Consider the following 23,275-nt stretch of genomic DNA (forward strand, 5'->3'; position numbering starts at 1 on the left):
AGATTAAAATCACGAGGAAACATCCCATTGATATAGGCAGTTTCCCTGGACCCAATAACGTTCAATTGTTTCACTCACACCCATTAATTCAGGATGTGACCTATTCACTAAAAAAAAGGAAACTTCTTCTTCAGACCAGATTTCAAGTGGGGAGGGAAAAAAATGTTTTATTGGTAGACCTACTAGTAAACTGAATAGGGACTGACAGTTCTTTGTCCCTTTTTCCTGAGTGTATTAAATCAAAGGACACATGGGGAGTCTGGAGAGGTATTCTGGTCTATGCAGTATATGTTACCTGGTACATTCACTTCATGACTGTGGAAGGTCTAAGACCTTTCAGTAATAGTGAACTGAGGGGAGCAGAATTGTATCGGGCTTTACGCATTGAATGTATACCGTGAATATTACTTGTATTACAATTGTATGGAAGCACCTCTGAGCGCAACTTGATCTAGGTAGACAACTTAAATACCTTTGCATTATTTGTAATGAACAGTTTGAAATGTCGGTAACGCTTCTTTGACTGTACTTAAGCATCTCAAGAGTACAACATGATGTACGTAGAGAGCTTGAATATTATTGTACTGCGTGAGATGGCCATTTTTAAAGATTTGTAATGTTCTTCCAGATATTTTATGAATAAAGTACATTTTCGTAAAAAAGAAATTCACTTCATGACTCTAAACTATTGTACGTACTGGCAAGAAATTTCTTCAGCAACATTATTAACAGTTATTGCGACCAAAGCAATATTTTTAAGAGAATATCATTTTCTTACAAAAAGGAAAGAGACTAACAAGAGTCAGAGAAAAGGAGAATAATTTACAAACATGACAAAGTAAAAGAGTACACAGGAAAGGAAAAAAATGGACAAACAGAATGGCACAGAACAAAGGTTGAACTGTAACAAGCAGAGACATAGAATCATAGAAATCATAGAAACCCTACAGTGCAGAAGGAGGCCATTCGGCCCATCGAGTCTGCACCGACCACAATCCCACCCAGGCCCTACCCCCACATATTTACCCACTAACCCCTCTAACCTACGCATCCCAGGAATCTAAGGGGCAATTTTTAACCTGGCCAATCAACCTAACCCGCACATCTTTGGACTGTGGGAGGAAACCGGAGCACCCGGAGTAAACCCACGCAGACACGAGGAGAATGTGCAAACTCCACACAGACAGTGACCCGAGCCGGGAATCGAACCCGGGACCCTGGAGCTGTGAAGCAGCAGTGCTAACCACTGTGCTACCGTGCCGCCCCAAAAGAAGATTAAAGAAGATTAAAGACAGTTAAAGAAGATTATAGATTCTGATGAAATTTTAACTTTTTCTCTCCAGAGGCTGCCTGACCTGCTGAGTATTTCCAGCATTTCCTGTTTTTATTTGCAATATAAAAAGTTGTCCTTGAGCAACAATATGACAGATCAACTGGTTCGCCATATCCCTGGTTCAATCAGCAAAAAAAGCACTGATACAGTGCGAGAAGGATTTTTCTCAATCACTTTTTGTTCCTTTTCCAAGACAACCTCACCAATACAGGCAAGTTAAGTTTGAGGGAAAGTAGAATTCAAATGTCAGTCAAGAGTACAAATTTAAGACAGGTCTCTTAGTTGCAAAACCAACACTAAAACTATAAAATCGAGCAACCTTAATGCAACTTCTAGTGCAATTTTGTATTTGAACCAAGTTAACCATTAGAGCAAAGCAATCGCAGAAAGTATCAGGTTTCAATAGTGACACTTCCTAAAATTGTAAAATTTCCAGCTCTTATCCTGAACTGAAAAATTTCATTCATTTTGCTTTCAATTTTCACACTTCTATTCACATGGTCTATCACGGACTTGTTCTTTCCCTTCCTCAACTTCTGTGTCTCCATTTCTAGAGATTGGCTATCAATCAACATTCACATTAAGCCCATAGCTACCTTGACTACACTTCCTCGCACCCTGCTCCCTGTCAGGATTCTATTCCATTATCCAGTTTCCCCCACTTCCATTACATCTGGTCAGACAATGTAACCTTCCAAACAAACTCTTCCAATATATGTCTTCTCTTTTTCTTTGACTGATTTCCACCATGGCTAATGGGGTCACTGACCACACCTGTTCTACTTCACACACTTCTGCTTTCACCTTCCATTGGTATTCAAAGTAAACCGGGCAGCTGGCAAATTCACCTCCGAGAGCACTAGAGAATTCAATTATGGCGGTAACCAGAGAAAAGTCACCCCCATAAGTGGAAGTGACTGATTCTGTAAGGAGCTGCTCCTTCAATCACAGGCCAATTCCCTTGCTGCCGATAGGCCTTGCCCTGGCTAGGTAGCATAATTTAAACATTAGAACCAGATATTTCAGAGGGTGATAAAAGTTTGGAACTCTCTTCCACAAATAACAATTGATGCTAGATAGATATCAACGTTGGATCAATTGTTAGATTTAACTCTGAGATTAAGATCTGAAATGCAGTAAAAAGGATTCATTTAAATTTTAGGCAAACATGATGAAAGTGCTGTGACCTCACCAGTTCACAGAATTCATGTTTAGGGTGACGGCTCTTTGTGTGTTCAGCTATGCGGCAGCTATTTTGTTGCCTGCTGTAAGGGGGTCGACAGGGCAGGTTTGAGATTCTTTCAGCCTGTTTGGATAGGAGTGGGGGCTGAAGGGTGATGAGCTGACTGACCATGGCACCGTGGTACAGGAAACCATTCAAATGGGGGTGCAAAAATGAAAGGTTGGACAGGCTAGGCTTGTACCTGTTGGAATTTAGAAGAGTAAGAGGTGACATGATTGAAACTCTTTGAATACCTTGAAGGCAGAGCTAGATAGATTTTTGATAAGGGGTGAAAGGTTATTGGGGGTAGGTGGAAATGTGGAGTTGAGGTTACATTCAGATCAGCCATGATATTATTGAATGATGGAGCAGATTCGAGGGGCTAAGTGATCTACTCCCGTTCCTAATTTGTATGTTTGTATAAGATCTCCAGCAGTACAGAATATGTTATCAGGACCCACAGATACATCCAATGCACTCAGCTTATCATGTGAAATAAACTGAATAGGCTTGACACTGGCATCCATGGCGGTGAATAAGGATTTTATCAGATGAAATGTCACCACCTGAAACATTAACTGTTTCAGACTCTGTCAGACCTGAGTATTTTCACAGTTTCTGTTTTCTGTTATAAAATGGAACTCGCTACCACGAGTGGTTGAGGGCAATAGCACAGGTGTATCTTAAAGAAAGCTAGATAACTACAAGGGAGAAAGAGGTAGGAGAACATGTTATGGTTGGATGAAGTAAGGTTTATCTGTAGCATTAACACTGACATGGACGAGTTGCGTCACATGGACTATTACTGTGCTGTAACTCCATGTAATTCCATAATTCTTAAGGAAGTCAGAGGAAATAGCAGAATTGTTGACTACAACCTTTCAATCATCCTTGCTTATGGAAGTTATGTCACAGGACTCATTAGTTGCCAACGCAACGCCTCTGTTCAAAATGTGAGGAAGCAAGAACCCAGGTAACTACACACCACTAAGCTTAAAGTTGAATGTAAAGCCTCTAGAATCCATAACACAGGATAAAATTAATGCTCACTTAGAAAAACACTAGGTTAAATATCTGTAACAAGCAAATAATGTCTGAAAAAGTAACAGTTCTTTGCAGAACTAATTGCAGCAGTATTATAGATGTATTAATAATTGATACCATGAATATTTCATGTATGGATTTATATATATGGCAATATATATGATACAATTAAGGTGCATTGCATTGAAGGGAAAGTGGAGAACAGGTAACAGTAGTGTACAATGCATGTTTTACAGACTGAAGGCATAACAAAGGGTCAGAGTTTGGAATCACTTTTCTTCTCAAATAAACATATATTATGTTTTATATCTTTTCAAAATCTGAATTTCATGGCACAATATCAACATTAGCAGACAATACAAAAATAGGGAATATAATTAACCGTGAAAAAAAGTGCAAGTGACTTCAAAGGCACAAAGTCAAGTTTGAAGATTGGACAGAGGGATGTCAAATGAAATTTATAGTATTGTAGAGAAATGTATGGTACTACATTCTGGGATGAGGAATAAAGTGGAGAGGATAGATACACTAAGTGGCAGTATAAAAAGAGTAGCAGATGCAGTATGCCTAGCTTGGAGGCTACAAATACTGCTTACCACATTTTTTCTCATTATTTCTCTTCCAATCTATGCAGGAGTAGCAATTTGAGACTCAAAAGCCTGACTTAATTATTTGTATGCAGCAAATAAGCTTTCAAACTATCCACCCTTTTGTTTAATCAGAGTACTTCTCTCAGGCAGTTTGAGAAAAATTTGCATCTCTTCTATTGTAAAGAAGTATCTGTTGAAATGCATATGATATTAACCGTTTAGGGGGGTGTTAAAGGGGTTTAGGATAATCTGGTACTAAAAAGACTAATAAATCTGGGTAACTAATTTAGAAATAAATATAGTATTGAAAAAGCACAAAGTGCCAGGAGTTACAAAGGAGTTACTGTTTTGCATAGTAACATATAACCATTGTTAGAGAATTTAGGTGTGTGTTTTTATATATTCTATATTAAAATGTACATCTTGGCCAACTACAGACTGCCCCAAGGCATAGTGGGATAAAAATTGAGTAAGACGAACCACATTCTTTAGAACAATACAGCCACAGAGCACAGTTTTCAATCAATATGGATTACAGAAAGTACAAGTTTCCCAGACACGAGAACAAATGGAATAATTCAATTTCTTCTGATAAGGGATTGCTCAGCAGACAGTGGGAAAACAACTCTTGAACTTTACAACCTATGCAATTGAAGTTGCTGAGAGACAGTAGGAAAGGAACCTTTGAACTCTACGACCTACATAATTGGGATTGCCAAGAAACAGAGGGCGGGAGATTTCGTATTTTACAGACAAATGAATTCTTATGCTGCCAGAGAGTAGGATGTAATTGGCCACGGTAAATGATTAATACTAACAAGATTAGCTCGTCTGGTTGGGATGAAAGAGTAGGCGGGCAAATGACTTCTGAAAAATATAATTGCAGTACATCTTAACAATGTAATTTAGAATGACTTGGGCTACAACAAGTCATTTCTCCCACATGTGTGGACCAGGCCTGGGCTAAATAAAGTAAGTTTTCAACCAGAAGTTACTGTCTCTTTGAGTTCTTTGTATTTGCTGAGCTGTAATCAAATAAGAGAAATCTCCCAAATAAAAGCCAGCAGAATATTTAGGTCTCTAAAGAACTCCTACAGGAGATGTGATGAAAATGTTTCTTCAGTGTTTTCTTTGAGATCAGGTCTTAAGGAAATACAATTGCTCAGCAGTGATCAGCAGATTGGGCCGTGGAATGTATTTCTGCGATCCTGGGTATAGTTAAACGCAGCAGAAAGAAGCCACAGTTCATTTGTGCACTCACCACTGCTTGGATTCCTCCTATGGCCAACTGCAAAGCAACAACTTGGAGCATTAAGCATTATTGATAAATTTGGTGGGACAACTGAGCTCAGATTAGAAGAAATAATACTAAGAATATTGTCACACCAAGTGCAACAGAAGGGCATAACAGGAAAAAGTTACAGGAATTGTGCAGTACATATAAAACGTATTAGCAGATGAAGTGCTAACAGCGAGGCAGAGAGTATACTTTTTTAACAATGTGCAACAGGTAGGGTTTAATAAACAGCAAGTATAACAAACTAAGGAAAGCATCTGCTTCCCTGTGAATCAAATTAAAATGAATAAACTGAGTGAGTAGGTACATTGGTAAAGCGTGATTCTGGACACCTAAACAGTTGGGAGCAATTAAGCAGCCCTGGGAAAGTAAATTTCAAAACAGCAGAGCAGAAGAAAGAGAGGGGCAGTCGAGGGGAAAGAATTAGGAATTAGCGTAGCAAAACATCTATTTTACAATTGTTGGGGAAAATGTAGGCAATGAGAAAACGGTCAATAACAAAATAAATTTGAATGCGTATGGTTAAAGAACAGTGGGAAAGGACAACATCGGACATATAAATAGCAAACAAAGTGGAAGTAACAGAAGTACACTGGGCAAAAATAAACCTTTCAAGACCATATTGTAAATTATTAGTGAAATAAGGAATAGTCGGCTATCATAGTGATATGGAGTTAGCAAGAGGTAGATATAGTAACATAGAAAATAGGTGCAGGAGTAGGTAATTCAGCCCTTCGAGCCTGCACCACTATTCAATGAGAGTAAATTGGCTGATCATGCACTCTCAGTATCCCACTCCCGCTTTCTCTCCATACTGCTTGATCCCTTTAGCCGCAAGGGCCATGTTCAACTCCGTCTTGAACGTATCTAATGAACTGGTCCCAACAGCTTTCTGTGGTAGAGAATTCCACAGGTTCACTGTGGAGTGAAGTTCTTCCTCATCTCAGTCCTGAATGCCTTACCCCTTATTCTTAGACTGTGGCCCCTAGTTCCAGACTTCCTCAACATCGGGACATTCTTCCCACATCCAGCCTGCCCACTCCCATCAGGATTTTATATGTTTCTATGAGATCCCTTCTCATTCTTCTAAATTCCAGTGAGTACAAGCCGAGTCGATCCAGTCTTTCTTCATGTCAATCCTGCCATTCCGGGAATCAGTCTGGTGAACCTTTGCTGGACTCCCTCAATAGCAAGAATGTCCTTCCTCAGGCTAGGAGACCAAAACTGCACACAATATTCAAGGTGTGGCCTCACCAAGGCCGTATATAATTGCAGCAAGACATCCCTACTCCAATACACAAATCCTCTTGCTATGAAGGCTAGCATGCCATTAGCCTTCCTCACCACCTGCTATTACTGCCAACCTCCAGGTCACGTTGCACTTCTCTTTTCCTAAACTTCCACCATTCAGATAATCTTCCTTCCTGTTTTTGCCACCAAAATGGATAACTCCACATTTATCCACATTATATTGCATTTGCCAAGTATTTGCCCACTCAGTCAACCTGTTCAACCTTGCAGCCTTTTAGCATCCTCCTCACAGCGCACATTGCCACACAGCTTAGTGTCGTCTAAAAACTTGGAGATATTGCATTCAATTCCTTTGTCCAAATCATTAATGCATATTGTGAACAGCTGGGGTCCCATACTGAACCCTGCAGTACCCCACTAGTCACTCTGAGAAAGACACATTTATTCCCACCCTCTGCTTCCTGTCTGCCAACCAGTTCTCCATCTATGTCAATACATTACCCCCAATACCATGAGCTTTAATTTTGCTCACTAGTCTCGAGTGGGATCTTGTCAAAAGCATAAAAGCTTTTGCAGTCAGCTTTTTTGTTTTCTGCAAGCCTACTCCTGTATTCTATTTTCCCCTTCTGAATTATACCCTTTGTCCTCCTCTGCTGGATTTTAAATTTCTCCCAGACCTCAGGTTTGCTGCTTTTTCTGGCCAATTTATATGCCTCCTCTTTGGCTTTAACACTCCCTGATTTGCCTTGTTAGCCATGGTTGAGTCACCTCCCCCATTTTACTCTTATGCCAGGCAGGGATGTACAGTTGTTAAAGTTCATGCATGCGTTCTTTAAATATCTGCCATTGCGTATCTACTGTCAATCCCTTAAGAATTCTTTGCCAGGTTATCCTTGCCAATGATTGTCTCATACCATCAAAGTTAGCTTTCCTTAAGTTCAAGGCCCTGCTCTTCCCCAAAAGATCTTGCACCACAAGGTTGCTAACTAATCCTCCATCATAACATAATGAACAGTCTGCGGGGGCAGGGGGGCGCGATTCTCTCATCCCGCTGCACTAATTGCTTGGTGCAGTGGACCGGGAGAATCTCGTGGCGGCTAACACGCGGGATTTGCACATGCATTCCTGCCCTGATAGTGTCTCCCAGCACCGGATTTCCGGTGGCGTCACATCCTCACTGGAAATCAGTGTAGAGTCACGTAAACTATGCAAATATTAATTTCAATGCCATTAGCCCACTAGCCTCTCCCCTCCCCACCAGGAGTATTTCACTCCAGCGGAGTTTACAGTAACTCCCCACTTTCGTGGAGCTAGCGGCCCGATCCCGCTGGAGTGAAGGGGCGAAAATCAGGGTCCTCCCAGAGGGTCGGGCGGCGTGTGGGCATTGGCACCTAGACAGTGCCAGCCTTGGCCCCAGCACTGCCCAAGGGGCAAAGTGCCAATGCCCAGGGGGCACCTTTGTACTGCCCCTCGGGCGTGAGTGCCAAGGGGGCAGTGCCTATGGAGGTCCCGATGCCACTCTGCAGACAGGATTGGTGGGGGAAGGATGGAGGCCAGCGATTGGGGCAGGTTGGGGAGGGGGGGATTTGGGACTGGCCCGGAAATAATGGTGGTGGTGGGGGGGGGGGGGGGAAATCGGGCAGTGGGGATCATGGGTGATCGAGCTGGCCAGCGAACGGGAGGCCGGCAGTGCGGGGCTACTGCGCATGTGCCGATCTTGGTGCTATCAGATCGGCACAAGCGCAGTGGGCTGTTCAGTGTGCCGATGTCGGCCTCTCCAGTGGGGATAGGCCCAGCCCACTGATTTATAACGATATACACGCTAGTGACCCCTGCAGTGCACAGAATGTGGGAGATTCTTCTCTGAACTCCCACTGAAAAAACCAATGTGAATTACTCCAGTTTTTACGCGAATTCAACACTTAGAATTTTAGGGAGGAACTCCAGCCTAGGATGGCCTGCTCACGAGTTGGTTTCTCAACATATTGGTCGAAGAAACCACCCCTTATACACTCCAGGAAACCTCCTCCACCGCATTGCTAACAGTTTGGTGAGCCCAATCAATATTAGGTTAGGTTAATTGGCCAAGCTAAATTGCCCCTTAGTGTCAGGGGGACTAGCAGGGTAAGTACATGGGGTTATGGCGATAGGGCCTGGGTGGGATTGTGGCCGATGCAGACTCGATGGACCGAATGGCCTCCTTCTGCATTGTAGGATTCTATGATTCTATAATACTCTGATTCAAGTCCCCCATAATAACTGCTGTACCCTTATGCACGCATCTCTAATTTCCTGCTCAAAATATTTGGCAGGCAATGCTGCAATTTTTAAATTCAAGATACAAGGAGAAAAGAGGAGTGATGATGTTTCAGATGAAATGAGAGAGAGTAGAATGAATGGTGGTGAGAGAATTTGAAGGCCGAGTGAGTTAAAGGAAATTAAGTGTTTCTTAAAGATTTTAAAATTAAATAGGGTCAATGGGAATGTGAAATATCCAAGCTCACTGGCAGAGAGCTTCATTTCAATGTGTTTCTCAATATTTTGTAAAAAGGGGAACTAATCTTTTTGCAGAAAAAGTGCATTAAAATAACGCAGAGGCACGGAGAATTCAAAGCAACAGTGTTTCAGGCACAGGAGGGAGAACAGTTTCAATGGTGGCTCAGATTTCCAGCTAAAAAAAGAGCTTACAAGATTTCATGTTTTTAATAAATTTGAGGCAGATCAGAGAAGCAAATAACCAGACATCTACAAAACCTACCTGGAGCCCCAGGATGTAGGGAAGTTAGCTGCCGAAAATGGGAGCTGGCACTGGATAATGTGGGCCACAATTTTACTTAGAAGATAAAAGCCTGCATCTACACTATGACAACTGCTAACACTGGAATTTGCATTGTAAATGTTTAATATACAAATTCCATTATAACTATTTACTAAGCTTTTTAGATTGTTGATTCTGAAACAATAAGGTTTGTGGGTAAAAAGTGCATAACACAGATCACTCTCACTTATTTTAACACATTGTGAATTCACAATGAAATAACAGCTTTTGCTTCAAGTTTTTAAAAATTATCCATGTTGTGAATGGCCTGACTGTTTTGATATTTTCCCCCATATACAAAGAAAAAAGAATGCACGAATACACTATCCCTTTAAGAAATATAAGTGCTGTGCAGTCAACGTGATCTTTCCTCATTCTGCTCCAAAAAAGATCTGACTGTGTGACGTATTCTTAATTATTTGCCTGGAGCAGACAGCTTTGAAACTAAAAACAACAGCAAAAGCACTGAAATTTAATATAAGAATACAGCAAAGTAGCTCCATGTCATTTGAAACCATATAAAAAAAAACACAAGTTTTGAGGAAGCTTTGCAGTGGACACTGAACTTTCAAAGAACTATGTAGACTATACACTAAAGTAAGTATTCTTAAATACTTCCTCAAGCACTAATCAAGGCATAAATGAGGATATCTAAATAGAAGCATACAGAAACAGAACAGAAAGTATCAGTGGAATTCTGAGGACTTCTCCGGGCCATGTTAGATACAGCAATGCCAAAGCATCTGTCATTAACACTGGAGTTAGGACAACAATGTTTAATGCTCCAGGTTGCAGCCTTGCAGATGGCCTCAGAAGGAATCTGTCAGTCCAAGGAGTGGTCAGTGCACACAAGTAGAGGGCAATGGTTTTTCCTGTTGGATTTAACTCTCCTGAGAACAGGAAAACATTCCATTACCCAATCTCTATTTAGTAATGACCGTTATTTAAGGTTCGATCTTAATCAAAACACTAATGAAAATCTTTCATCACATCTTTGAGTTTACGTTCTGCTAAATCAAACTCGCCAGCGAGGATAAAAACTATCTAAGCTTGAAGAAAGTTAAGAGTATTTGGAGTAACCTGTACAAGTTATAACATCACATCCACAAAAGTGGTTAATATTTTGTGCATTTCAATAAAACTTCTTTTACAACAGAAGAAATGTAAAGTTGGAAATAAATTCCTAGTGTGATTGCCTGAGAGTAGTAATACACTGATTTAACAAAGAGTGGATAGTTTGAGAACTATTCCATGTGCGCCAAGTAAAGCTAAATCTTAGTTGCATGGGTCTCCAGTTACTATCCCCTGCATGGGTCGGAACAGAAATACTTCAACGATAAAACTGTTTTAAGTAGTATTTGTAGCCCCTGGGCTTGAGGTGCACCATTCATTTCCCCACCAATCTCCCCCAGTTTTCCAAAATGTTTCTGGTTATGTAACAAACCATAGTCTTGTCCAAGGTTCTAGGGATAAGATGAAACAGTGTTATTGAGAAAGCTAATAGAGGTTGCTTACTATTCTCATTTAGGAGACAAGAAAGCTATCTGCTGACAAAATGGAAGAATACAATATGGCACAGATCAAGAACTGATAGACAGCAGATTGGGAAAATTAGCTCAAAATTCAAAATTGCCCTTTTTGAAAAAGGAATCGTATTTCCAAGACACAGATATAAATAAACAAGGGAGAACATTAGATTGGTGCATACAGATAAAAATGTGGGTATGTCAGGAACAATTAAGTTGAATTAGAGTCATAGAGGTTTACAGCATGGAAACAGCCCTTTGGTCGAATGTGTCCATGCCACCCTTCTTTTTTTAAACCCCCAAGCTAGTCCCAATTGCCCGCATTTGGCCCATATCCCTCTATACCCTCTCACCCATTCTAACAGTCTAAACGCTTTTTAAAAAGACAAAAGTGAATCCGCCTCTACTACTACCTAATTAGTTTGGTAAAAAGTAAAACCTGTACAAGTTATAACTCCAAATACTCTTAACTTTCTTCACAAGCTTAGATAGTTTTTATCCTCGCTGGCGAGTTTGATTTAGCAGAACGTAAACTCAAAGATGAACTCAGAATATTTTCTGTACTGTACCCTTCTCAACACTTTGACCAGCGTTGACATAGTGACAGATCTCATTAGGGAACATCAGTAAAATACAATCAGGTTTAAAGTTATAACCCACTATAAGAATGTCAAACTGAACGGTGCTGCAAAGTCTCATGATACAAACTGAAGAGATGTAAAGTAATTGTAAGGGATACTTACACAGCCACCAGCGAGGATTTCAGCAACAACGGGAATCGAACCATCTCTCTGGGTGAATTTGTCTCTCACAAAGTCATTCACCTGTTAGAGAGAGAGAGAGAGGAAAGGGACGTCACTGATATCTCGTGTAAGACAAGGTGTACTGTCAACTGAACAAATTCCTCTCCCTTCAACACCCTTCGTCAAGCTTCCAAAATCTTTGAGGATGGATAGGTGTACAGACAAGGCTACTGCCAGTTCATGAGGCAGGCTGTCTATCTAGTGGAAGGTGCCATAAATGGCCAAAAGTAAATCTTCCACAGGCCCCCTTTCCCTTCAAGGAGTAGTGTCTGACAGCTGCATCTTCACCCAGTTCAATCACGCTGCAATGGGGAGGGAAAAAGTTATCACTGTTTTATTGGTTAACTGCAGCCCTTAACCCAAAAGGCACACTACTTAAAGTAATTTATATTCCAATCTGGAGCTATGGAGTTGTTCCCGTTTCCCTAGTGTTTATTTTCACAGATTAATAATGAGTGCTCTCCTTTCCTTCAGCTAAAAAAAAAGCTAAAAATAGCAAGGATAAAATTATTTAAAAGGTTCGTGTTTATATAACACCTTTCATGATTGCAGGATGCCAAAACACTTTGCAATCAACAAAAACAAAATGCCGCAGATGGCAGGGAACCGAATTAAAAACAAAAAAAATGCTGGAAAAACTCCGCAGGACAGGCAACTCTTTTGTTTAATGTTTCAGATCGATTACCTTTTAGAACACTTCTGACGAAAGGTCATCAACCTGAAACATTAACTGTTTCTCTGCACAGAAGTACTTTAATGTTTAGTCACTGCTGTAGTGTAGGAAACAAGGCAGCCAATTTGTACACAGCAACTTCCCACAAACAACAATGTGCTATTGACCAGGTAACCTGTTCTTGTGATGTTGACTGAGGGATTGTCCAAGACACCAGGGACAACTCCCTAGCTCTTCTTCAAAATAATGCCATGAGGCCTCTTTAGTATTCCATCTAAAAGACAGTATCTCAATAAAACAGCACTCCTTCAGTGCTGCATTGGGGTATCAGAGTTGATTTTTGTGCTCCTGGCGTACTTGAATGCACCATCTTCTAACTCAGAAGTTGCTAGCTGTTACCAATGAAGTCATGCTGACCCCAGAAAGTAATGACTTTATCAGGAAGCTGTTGAGCAAAATTAGTATTTGCAGATATGTTGTGGCAAACGAGGGCTAAACGCTAAACAGTTTGAACTTTGAAAGTGCACTTGTAAGCAAATTGCAGCACACTATAGATGTCAGCATACAAGTCGAGTTTTGAAGCCTCAAAAAAATTGCTTCTATAAAACAGCCATGTATGCTGCGTATATGCAAAAACATAATTTGAGGCACAGGGAAAATTAGGTTGTCTCAGGCCTGTTTGATTTATTTGCCACAATTTACAGTAGCTTTTTTCCAGGGACAGAGATACAGGAGATGGCAATGGAGGTGGGATGTTGGGGAAAAGAGTGATACAAGGAAGTGATCAGAGGTGATCTTATCTGCGATTGATATGATGGTAACAGTGAGACCACATGAGATAACAAGCTCAAAAGTGTTGAGAGATTAGGGAGGATAAAAGGGCACCAAATCCATTCTTTCCTAAATTAAACATTTGCTATACAGACATAGGAGCTAGTAAAACTTATTAGCATAGAGAATAACAGGCATCCAGTTCCTTAAATCTATTTTAAACATCAGATTAAGCACCCATTTGAATCATCATAAAAATCAGTTTATGCTAATCAATTTTCATCTAGCGATAGCATATATATGAAATCCAGGAACTGGAACTAGTTTACAATTTGATCCCTGGCAGAGGATATGATTGGGAAAAGTTGGTTTTGCAGAAAATGCTCAATTCAAAGAAAGAAATTGTTCAAGATGCATAATTTATTTTTACTTAATTACTCTTCTATTCTCTTATCACATTACAATCTCCAGATACAAGTGGTCTTGGTCTAACAGAACTCATGCTGAGAGTTGCGGGCAACAACAAGAATCAGAACTTAACTGCTAAAAGACAGAAAATTTCTAATAGCAATGTTTGATGAAAGGTATGTGTTGCAACTTTGCCGCTTCAGATCCAATCCACTGAAGTCAGATTTTACCTTACCTAGAAATCCATTACATTGGATGTGATAATAGTGTAGAACAAGTCACCTCTTTAGGCATACCAAATTCAATTTGTAAAGGAAATTATTCTTTCATTCTGAAATCATCAGTCGAGGAATGCAAGCTGTATAGAGGACAAAGATTGGATTTTCCTTCATCAGTTATTTTCACCAGAAACAACACTGATGGGCTTTAGACAGATTTAAGTAGATTGTGCTGTTTTACACCAAGGGGGCAGTTCTCCCATCCCGGTGCACTGCTTTTGTAGTGCAGCAGGCCGGGAGACTCGAACAGAGGCCGTTTCGTTGGCTCCCTGGCTTCCGTGAGTCTATGGTCGCCGGATCTGTGGTGCCGTCAGCTCCGCACCAGAAATCGGCGTGGAGCTGCTAAAATTATGTTCATTACCATACATTTTAAACATTATTAGCAGGCCCAGGGCTGAAATCTCTGGGCCTGCTAGTGTGTGTCGCCGTCATTCCCCCCCAAACGCACCCCCCCCCAAAATCACTTCCTGCCAGGAGTATTTCACTCCAGCGGGGTTTAATATAGCTCCCCGCCTAGACACATTCCGGGGGGGCAGCGATTGGACTGTTGGGGGGGGGGGGGGAAGAAGAGGGAGAGAATGGCATTGCGGGGGTCACGGGGGGGGGGGGGGGGGAGACTGGCGTTGCGGGGGTCACAGGGCTGGCCAGTGATCGGGAGGCCGATCTCAGTGCTGACAGATCGGCGCATGCACAGTGGCCCACTCAGCGCTATGCTGCCGGCCTTTCCAGCGGGAATAAGCCCTGCCCACTGATTTTTGTGCTGATTTACGCTAGTGCATTCTGTGGGAGATTCATTTTGAAACTCCCACTGAAAAAAACCAGCATGATTTACTCCAGTTTTTACACAAATTTGATGCTTGGAATCTTTTTTGGGAGAATCACACCACCCCCCCCCCAAATGTTCCTAGGGTAGTCCATTGCCATAACCTCAACAGCAGCTTTGGATGGATCTAAAAGAGCAAATCAGAGTAGGAGAAAAATTTAGAGGGATCAAAACAATTAAAGGCATGTTCAAAAGCAAGGGGACAAAAATTCTGAAAGCCTTTGAAGTATTTCATTGCATCTAAAGCAATTATCAGCTGTTTCTAAAGCTAAAGCAGAAAAGACTGGAAAAAAACAGGTAACAGTAAAGCCAAGGAAACTGTACTGCACAAACAATAATCTGCCGTCAAAGTGTGGAGCAGCTAGTCCCATTTGATGGCTGCCTTAAGTAGTAGTGTATTAGATGGTATAGTCTCAGGCCAATGTCATAGAAACATACCCATAGATCAATACAGCAGCATAGCTGCAAGTTGATGTTTGCTGTCAGTATATGCTACGTTGTAACTATGAACATCAGCAGACAGCACATAGTGCATTTACCTTTCCGCTGACCCAGACTCTGAAAAAGCAGTTTCTCAAGTAGGTGTGTCAGAGCCTTTCACCAGCTTGAATGCTTTGCCAAACCAAGTATTTTCTTGATTGTTTGCAGTAGGCACAAAACACACCTCATGAAGCATGACCTATCTGGTATCACTCGTTTTGTTTTCAGACAAATCAAATAGGAGGGAATTCCCCAATAATGGAATTGGTAGCGGTGGGGTTAGGCAAATAATCATTTACATGAATTGGAACAAAGGTTCATCAGAAAAAGATTAATAAATGGTGAAGCTATACATTCCATTTCATTTCCATATCCTTTCTAACACCCTGTGGAAAGTTACTGCCAAATAACACTAAATGCTTATCGTAAACAACCTTAGAAGCAGTGAACAGTGCAATACAGGAGGTTATTTATTCCATCAACTCTGCACCAGGTTCTGAAAATGCCTCAGGGCACAAACTAAGTACATTTCAAACCTAAAAGAATTGCTGCCAATTTTGCACATTTGGCTGCTGCAATAACATGCTGGATAATGCAATTGAGGAAAATCAAATTGACTAGAATTGCGCATGGATTTTATTTCTGAAATCTAAGCAGCAAGACGATGGAATATGGTTAACTTCTGTTTTGAAGGAATGGACAGAAGGAATAATAATTTTATGTTTTTAATTTAATCCTAAAACTAAATCAGAATGAATTTTGGGTGAAGATTAAAGGTTGCCTTGTCACATCATGCTGTAGAAGAACCACTGATTACAAGCCAATTGCTGGCATCTGGCGCCCGCCCATTTCGCAAACCCAAGAGTGCAGCTGCTTGAAAGATACACTACTTCACAAATTAAATTTTATGATGGAGTTGGAAGGACAGCTACTTTTCTTGAAATGATATATTGTTGCTGGATGCTTAAACAAAAGTTTTCAATAAATAAGTAGGAAAAATTGCATAGTCGTAATTTTTAAAAACTATTTCACAGGACATGGGCATCGTGTTTATTGCCCATTCCTAATTGCCCTTGAGGAGGAGTGGGGAGCTGCCTTGTTGTACTGCTGCAGTCCATGTGATGTAGGTACATTCAGTGCTATTTGGGAGGGGAGTTCCAGAATTTTGACCTAGCAACAGTGAAGGGACAGCAATATGGTTCCAGGTAGGGATCATGTGTGGCTTGGAGACAAATCTCCAAGTGGTGTTCCCAGATGTCAGGCGGCACAGTGGTCAGCACTGCTGCCTCACAGCGCCAGGGACCTGGGTTCAATTCCAGCCTTGGGTGGCCGTCGGCGTGAAGTTTGCAGATTCACCCTGTGTCTGCGTTGGTTCCCGCTGGGTGTTTCAGTTTCCCTTCACAGACCAAAGATATGCAGGTTAGGCAGATTGGCCATGCTAAATTGCCCGTAAATCTAAGGGGCATTAGTCAGGTAAATGTGTGCGGTTACGGGGATAGGGCTTGGGTGGGATTGCTGCCGGTGCAGACTCGATGAGCCAAATGGCCTCTTTCTGCACTGTAGGGATTCTATGATACTATCTGCTGTGTTTGTCCTTCTAGATGGAGGTGGTCGTGGGAATGGAAGGTACCATTGAAGGAGCCTTGGTGAGTTCCTGCATCTTGTAGATGGTAGATACTGCTGCCACTGCGCATCGGTAGTGGAGGGAGTAGATGTTGGAGGTGGTGAATGGATAGGGTGCTTTGTCTGGGATGGTGTTGAGTTTCGAGGAGTTGCACATATCCAGGCAAAGAGAAATATTCCCTCACACTCCTGACTTGCACCTTACAGATGGTGGACAGGCTGTGGGGAATCAGGAGGTTGTTCGCCGCAGGATTCCTAGCCTCTGACCTGCTCTCACAGCCACACTATTTAAATGGCTGGTCCTGTTCAGTTTCTGATCAATGCAATAACTCCCAGGATATTGATAGTTTTAAGGATAGTTGGATTCTCCCTTGTTGGAGATGGTCACTGTCTGGCACGAATGTTACTTGCCACCAGTCAGCACAAGCCTGAATGTTGTCCAGGTCTTGCTCCATATGGGCATGGACAACTACAGCATCTGAGGAATCGCAAATGGCACCAAACATTGTGCAATCAGCAGTCAACACTTGCACTTCTGATCTTATGGTAGAAGAATGGTCATTAATGAAGCAACTGAAGATAGTTGGGCCTAGGACACCACCTTGAGGAACTCCTGCAGTGATGTCCTAGGGCAGACGTGACTGACCTCCAACAACCACAGCCATCTTCCCATCTTCCTTTGTGCTAGGTATGACTCCTAATAGTGGAGAGTTAGTCCCCGATTCCCATCGACTCCAGTTTTGCTAGTGCTCCTTGATGCCACATTCAGTCAAATGTGGACCTGATGTCAAAGGCAGTTACTCTCAGCTCACCTTTGGAGTTCAGCTCTTTTGTCCACGTTTGGACTAAGGTTGTAATGATGCCAGGACCTGACTAGCCCTGGTGGAACCCAAACTGACCATCAATGTTCAGTTGTTTCAGACTAAGTGCCGCTTGACAGTGGTGTCGGCAACCCTTTCCACTATTTTGCTGATGATTGAGAGAAGACTAATGGGGCAGTAATTGGCTGGGTTAGATTTGTCCTGGTGTCTGTGTACAGGACATATCTGGGCAGTTTTCTATACTGCTGGGTTGATACCAGTGTTCTACTTGAACATCTTGGCTAATGGCACAGCTAGTTCTGGAGCACCAAGTCTTCAGCACTATTGCTGGATTGTTGCCAGGGCCCATTGCCTTTGCATTATTCAATGCCTTCTGCCATTTCTTGATATCATCTGTAATTCTGGGGACCTCAAGGGGAGACGGAGACGGTCATCTGGCTGAAGATTGCTGCAAATCATAGAATCACAAAATCTCTGCAGTGCAGGAGGCGGCCTTTCGACCCATTGGGTCTGCATCAACTCTCTGACAGAGCAGCTTACCAAGGGCCCATCCTTGCCCTATCCCCATAACCCCACATATTTACCCTGCTAATCCCCTTAACCTACAGATCTTCGGACACTAAGGGGAATTTTAGCATGGCCAATCCACCTAACCTGCACACCTTTGGACCGTGGGAGGAAACCGGTGCACCCGGAAAAAACCCACACAGACATGGAGAGAATGTGCAAACTCCACACAGGCAGTCACCCAAGGCTGAAATTGAACCCGGGTCCCTGGCGCTGTGAGGTAGCAGTGCTCACCACTGTGCCATTATGCCACCCAATGCTTCCATCTTGTCTTTTGCACTAGGGTCCTGGAATCCCCCATCATTGAGAATAGGGATATTTGTGGAATCTCCTCCTCCAATTTGTTGTTTAATAGTCCACCACCATTCACGACTGAATATGACAGATCGGCAGAGCTTAGATCTGATCTATTGGTTGTGGGATCATTTTACTCTGTCTATTGCATGCTACTTTTGCGGTTTGCCATTGAAATTGTCTTGTGTTGCTGCTTCAGCGGGTTTACACCTTATTTTTAGGTGCTCCTGGCATGTCCTCCTGCACTCTTCTTCAAACACTGTGCACACTGACAAACTTGGCTTTAAATTCAAATTCATAAAATGACAACAATGCCCTAGGACAGTCGAAATCTCATGTCATAATGAGCCCAGGACAGGACAAATATCTTTCAACCAACATTGTATGCCTTAATAGCAGTGTTTCATTGAATGCATTAAAACTTCCACCAGAGGGTAACCTTTGTTCAGTTAACAGCCATTCCATATCAACAGTAAGGCAAAACAACTCCTGCTGAGTCATGGTAGAGATTCAGACCGTACAATTGAGACAATCTGGCACGGAAATATGATTGGTTCAGACTTAACCCCAAGATGTTGAAGAACTAGGATTTTCAAGTCCATTTACTGTTTTAGAATCAGGAATAGATTTCATATTTTTGCAACACTCCAGGAATCTGAAGAAATGGAAGAAACAAATAGGAATCATTGGTCCTAACAGAATGGGAAATTGTTGACTCAAGCAATATTATGAAAGTTCGTTATTCTTGTAGATAAACAGCTCTATCTTAAAGCAAACCCAAGTTTTGAAAGGGTCACTTCTAAATATGATAAAATTAATTCTGGAAATATACCATAAAGAAATCAATATTTGAAAAAGAGCTGGGGTAGTATAATAGTTTGAGTGCAGACTTAATCAAACTCTGAAAAGTATCCACGGTTTCAGGCTGTGGTTCACAACTTTAAACTCATCAAGGTTAACCCAAGTTGAAACTCAAATTTATGGAGCGTTTCAACTCTGTTAATGTTCAAAAGCCTGGGCTTTATAGATCTCCCACATGAACCTGCCGGTCAAATTAGAGTTACATTGTCCCTAACGTCAGAGGCGAAGGTCAATTTAATAACCTGGGCTCATTATGACATGAGATTTTGACAATCTTAGAGTCAAAGAAACCCTACAGTGCAGAAAGAGGCCATTCGGCCCATCGAGTCTACACCGACCACAATCCCACCCAGACCCTACCCCCATATCCCTACATATTTACCCGCTAATCCTTCTAACCTATGCAGGACACTAAAGGGCAATTTTAGCATGGCCAATCAACTTAACCCGCACTTCTTTGGAATGTGGGAGGAAACCGGAGCACCCGGAGGAAACCCACGCAGACACGAGAATGTGCAAACTCCACACAGTGACCCAAGCCGACAATCCTAGGGCATTGTTGCCATTTTCTGAATTTGAATTTAAAGTCAAGTTTGTTAGTGTGCACAGTGTTCGATGAAGAATTCAGGAGGACATGCCAGGAGCACCTAAAAATAAGGTGTCAATGGCAAACCGCAAAAGTAGCATGCAATAGATTGAGTTTGTATGTTATAGAAACAAGTGACTCTATGACAATGTAGAAGGCTTGTGCATCTGTACCAGCCAGTACTCTGTTGTCCCAAATTCCAGCCTTTTCGCGAGGCTTCTGCATTTAAAACCCAAAACTCAGCAAAGTTATCAAACTTAAGTCTTTAATGCAATAAAACATATCAAGGCACTGCACAGGAGCTTTGTAAAACAAAGAATGAAACTAAACTGCATAAGGAGATTTTAGGGCAGATGACCCAAAACTTGGTTATACATGCTATGTGAAAGCTGTGAGCATCAGCAGACAGCACACACATACTGCATTTATCTTTCAGCTGACCCAGATCCTGGAAATGCAGTTTCTCGAGTAGGCGTGTCAGAGCCTTTCACCAGTTTGAATGCTCTGCTAAATCAAGTTTTTCCTTATTTACGAAAACCTGGCCATAAGACAAAAGTTTAAGAGAGTGTCTTAAAGGAGAAAAGAGAAGCAGAGAGGTTCACTGAGGAGGAGATTTCAGAACTTTGGATCTAGGCAAGTGAAAAACAGCTGTTCAAGAAGCCAGAATTAGAGGAGTGCAGACATTTTGAAGGGTTGTGGGGCTGGAGATTACAGGGAGGGTCGAAGCCAATGCTAAAATGTTTGTAAACTCGGACGAGAATTCTAAAATTGAGATTTAACTAGGAGCCAATGCAGGTCAGTGAGCACAGAGTTGATGGGTGAATGACATTTGGCGTAAAATGGGACATAAGCAGCTGAGTTTTGGATAACCTCAAATTTACAGCATGTAGATCATGGAGTCTAACAAGGATTGCACTAGACTAGAATAATCAATTCACAAGGTAACAAAGACACAGATGAGGGTTTCAGCACATGAGCTGAGGCAGGGCACAGTCAGATGATACTTTGGAGATGAAAACAGGTGATCTTTATTCTTTAATAAGACATGGGCATCGCTATCTAGGCCAATATTATTATTGCCCATCCTAGATTACACCAGAAATGTGGTGGCAAGGGGCCTTCTTGAACTGCTGCAGTTCATTAGGTGTTGGTGCACCCACAGTGCTGTTAGGAAGAAAGCTTCAGGATTTTGACCCAGCGACAGTGAAGGAACAGCGGTATAGATCTAAATCAGGATGGCATGTGGGTTACAGGGGAACGTACAGGTAGTGCTGTGTCCATGTATCGTGTGTCCTTCAAGGTGGTAGAGGTCACAGGTTTGGAAGGTGCTGTCAAAGGAGACTTAGTGAGTTGGCACAATATATCTTGTAATGGTACACACTACTGCCACTGTGCATCAGCGATGGAAGAAGTGAATGTTGGAGGTGATAGATGAGATGCCAATCAAGCTGGATGCTTTGTCCTGGATGGTGTTAAGCTTCTTGAGTGTTGAAAGATTTGCACTCTTCCAGGCAAGTGAGAGTATTATGCCACACTCCTGATTTGTGCCTTGTAGGTGGTGGACACATTTTAAGCAGTCTGGTGGTGAGTTACTCTCGACAACGTTCCCAGTCTCTGATCTGTTCTTGCAGCCACAATATTTATATGGCTAGTCCAGTTCAGTTTCTGGCCAATAGTAACCTCCAGGATGTTGATAGTGGGTGATTCAGCAATGGTAATGCCATTGAATGTCAAGGTGAGGTGATTTGTTTTTCTTGTTGGAGATATCTTTGACAGGCACTTGTATGGCACGAATGTTACTTGCCACTTACCAATGCCAACTCTGAATGTTGTCCAGGTCTTGCTGCATATAAGCACAAACTGCAGCTGTATCTGAAGCGTCACATATGGTGCTGAACATGATGCAACCATCAATGAACATCCCCACATCTTACCTTATGATGGAGGAAAAGTCATTGATGAAGCAGATAAAGATGATTGGGCCTAGGACATTACCCTGGGGAACTCCTGCAATGTCCCGAGACTGAGATAATTGACCTCTAATAACTACAATAATCTTCCTTTTTGCTGGTTATGACTCCAACCAGTGGAGAGTTCTCCTTGATTCCTATTGACAGCAGTTTTGCTTGGGCACCTTGAACACAAGAACCAGGAGCAGGAGTAGGCAATTCAACTCCTCGAGTCTGCTCAGCCATTCAACACAATCATGGCTGATCTCATCTCAGCTTCATCTCCACCTTCCAGCCCACTTCCCAAAACCCTTAATCCCTCTACTAATTAAAAACCCATCTATCTCTTCCTTAAATTTGTTTAGTGTTTCGCCGCTCATTCTCTGAACCACTTCAAATGCATTTACATCCTTCTTCAAGTAAGGGGACCAAAATGGCATTAAATTCCATCTGCCAAATTTTGGTCAACTCACCTAACCTATCCACATCCAATTGTAAATTTCTTATTTCCTCAATGCAGCTCGCTTTCCCACGTATTTTACTGTTGTCTGCATATTTGGCTATGGTATTTTATCATTGCATCCAAGACATTAATCTAGATTGTAAATAGTTGGGACCCCCAGGACTGAACCCTATGGCACCCCACTAGTTACAGCTTGCCAACTTTTCTGTTGGTTAGCCAATCCTCTATCCAAGTTAATATATTACCCCCAACCCCATGAGATCTTACCTTGTGTATTAACCTTTTGTGTGGCTCTTTATCAAATGTCTTCCAGAAGTCCAGATATACTACATCTACAGGATCCCCATTATTCACTTTGTTTGTCACATCTTTAAAGAACTCCAGCAAATTAGTCATACACGCCTTAACCTTCATAAAACCATGCTGATTCTGATGGATTGCATTTTGACTTTCCAAATGTCCCATGACTACTTCCTTAATAATGGATTCCAACAGTTTCCCAACAACAGACGTTAAACTAACTGTTCTATAGTTTCCTACTTTCTCCCTTTTTGAAAAGGGGCGTTACATTAGCCTTTTTCCATTCCATTGGAACCTTTGCAGAATCCAGGAAATTTTGGAATATTACAACCAATGCGTCCACTATCTCTGCTGCCACTTCCTTTAAGATCCTAGGGTGTAAGCCATCAGGCCCTGACGACTGTCTGCCTTTAATGCCAATAGCTTGCTCAGTACATTTTCCCTAGTGATGGTGATAGCTTTAAGTTGCTCCTTTTCAACAACCTCTGCATCAC

The 23,275-nt window shown here is 41.9% G+C and overlaps 1 protein-coding gene across 2 annotated transcripts in view; it reads right to left on the reverse strand.

Moving 5' to 3' along the window:
• Nucleotides 1-23,275, reverse strand: part of slc25a12 (solute carrier family 25 member 12) — a 122,364-nt gene that overhangs the window by 27,702 nt on the left and 71,387 nt on the right. For both annotated transcript variants that reach the window (XM_078228390.1, XM_078228391.1), the window contains exon 13: nt 11,825-11,905. In XM_078228390.1, the coding sequence (XP_078084516.1) occupies nt 11,825-11,905 (81 nt within the window). The remainder of the gene's footprint in view (nt 1-11,824; nt 11,906-23,275) is intronic.

This window comes from Mustelus asterias, chromosome 14 (assembly GCF_964213995.1).
Source record: "Mustelus asterias chromosome 14, sMusAst1.hap1.1, whole genome shotgun sequence".
NCBI classification, from domain to species: Eukaryota; Metazoa; Chordata; class Chondrichthyes; order Carcharhiniformes; family Triakidae; genus Mustelus; species Mustelus asterias.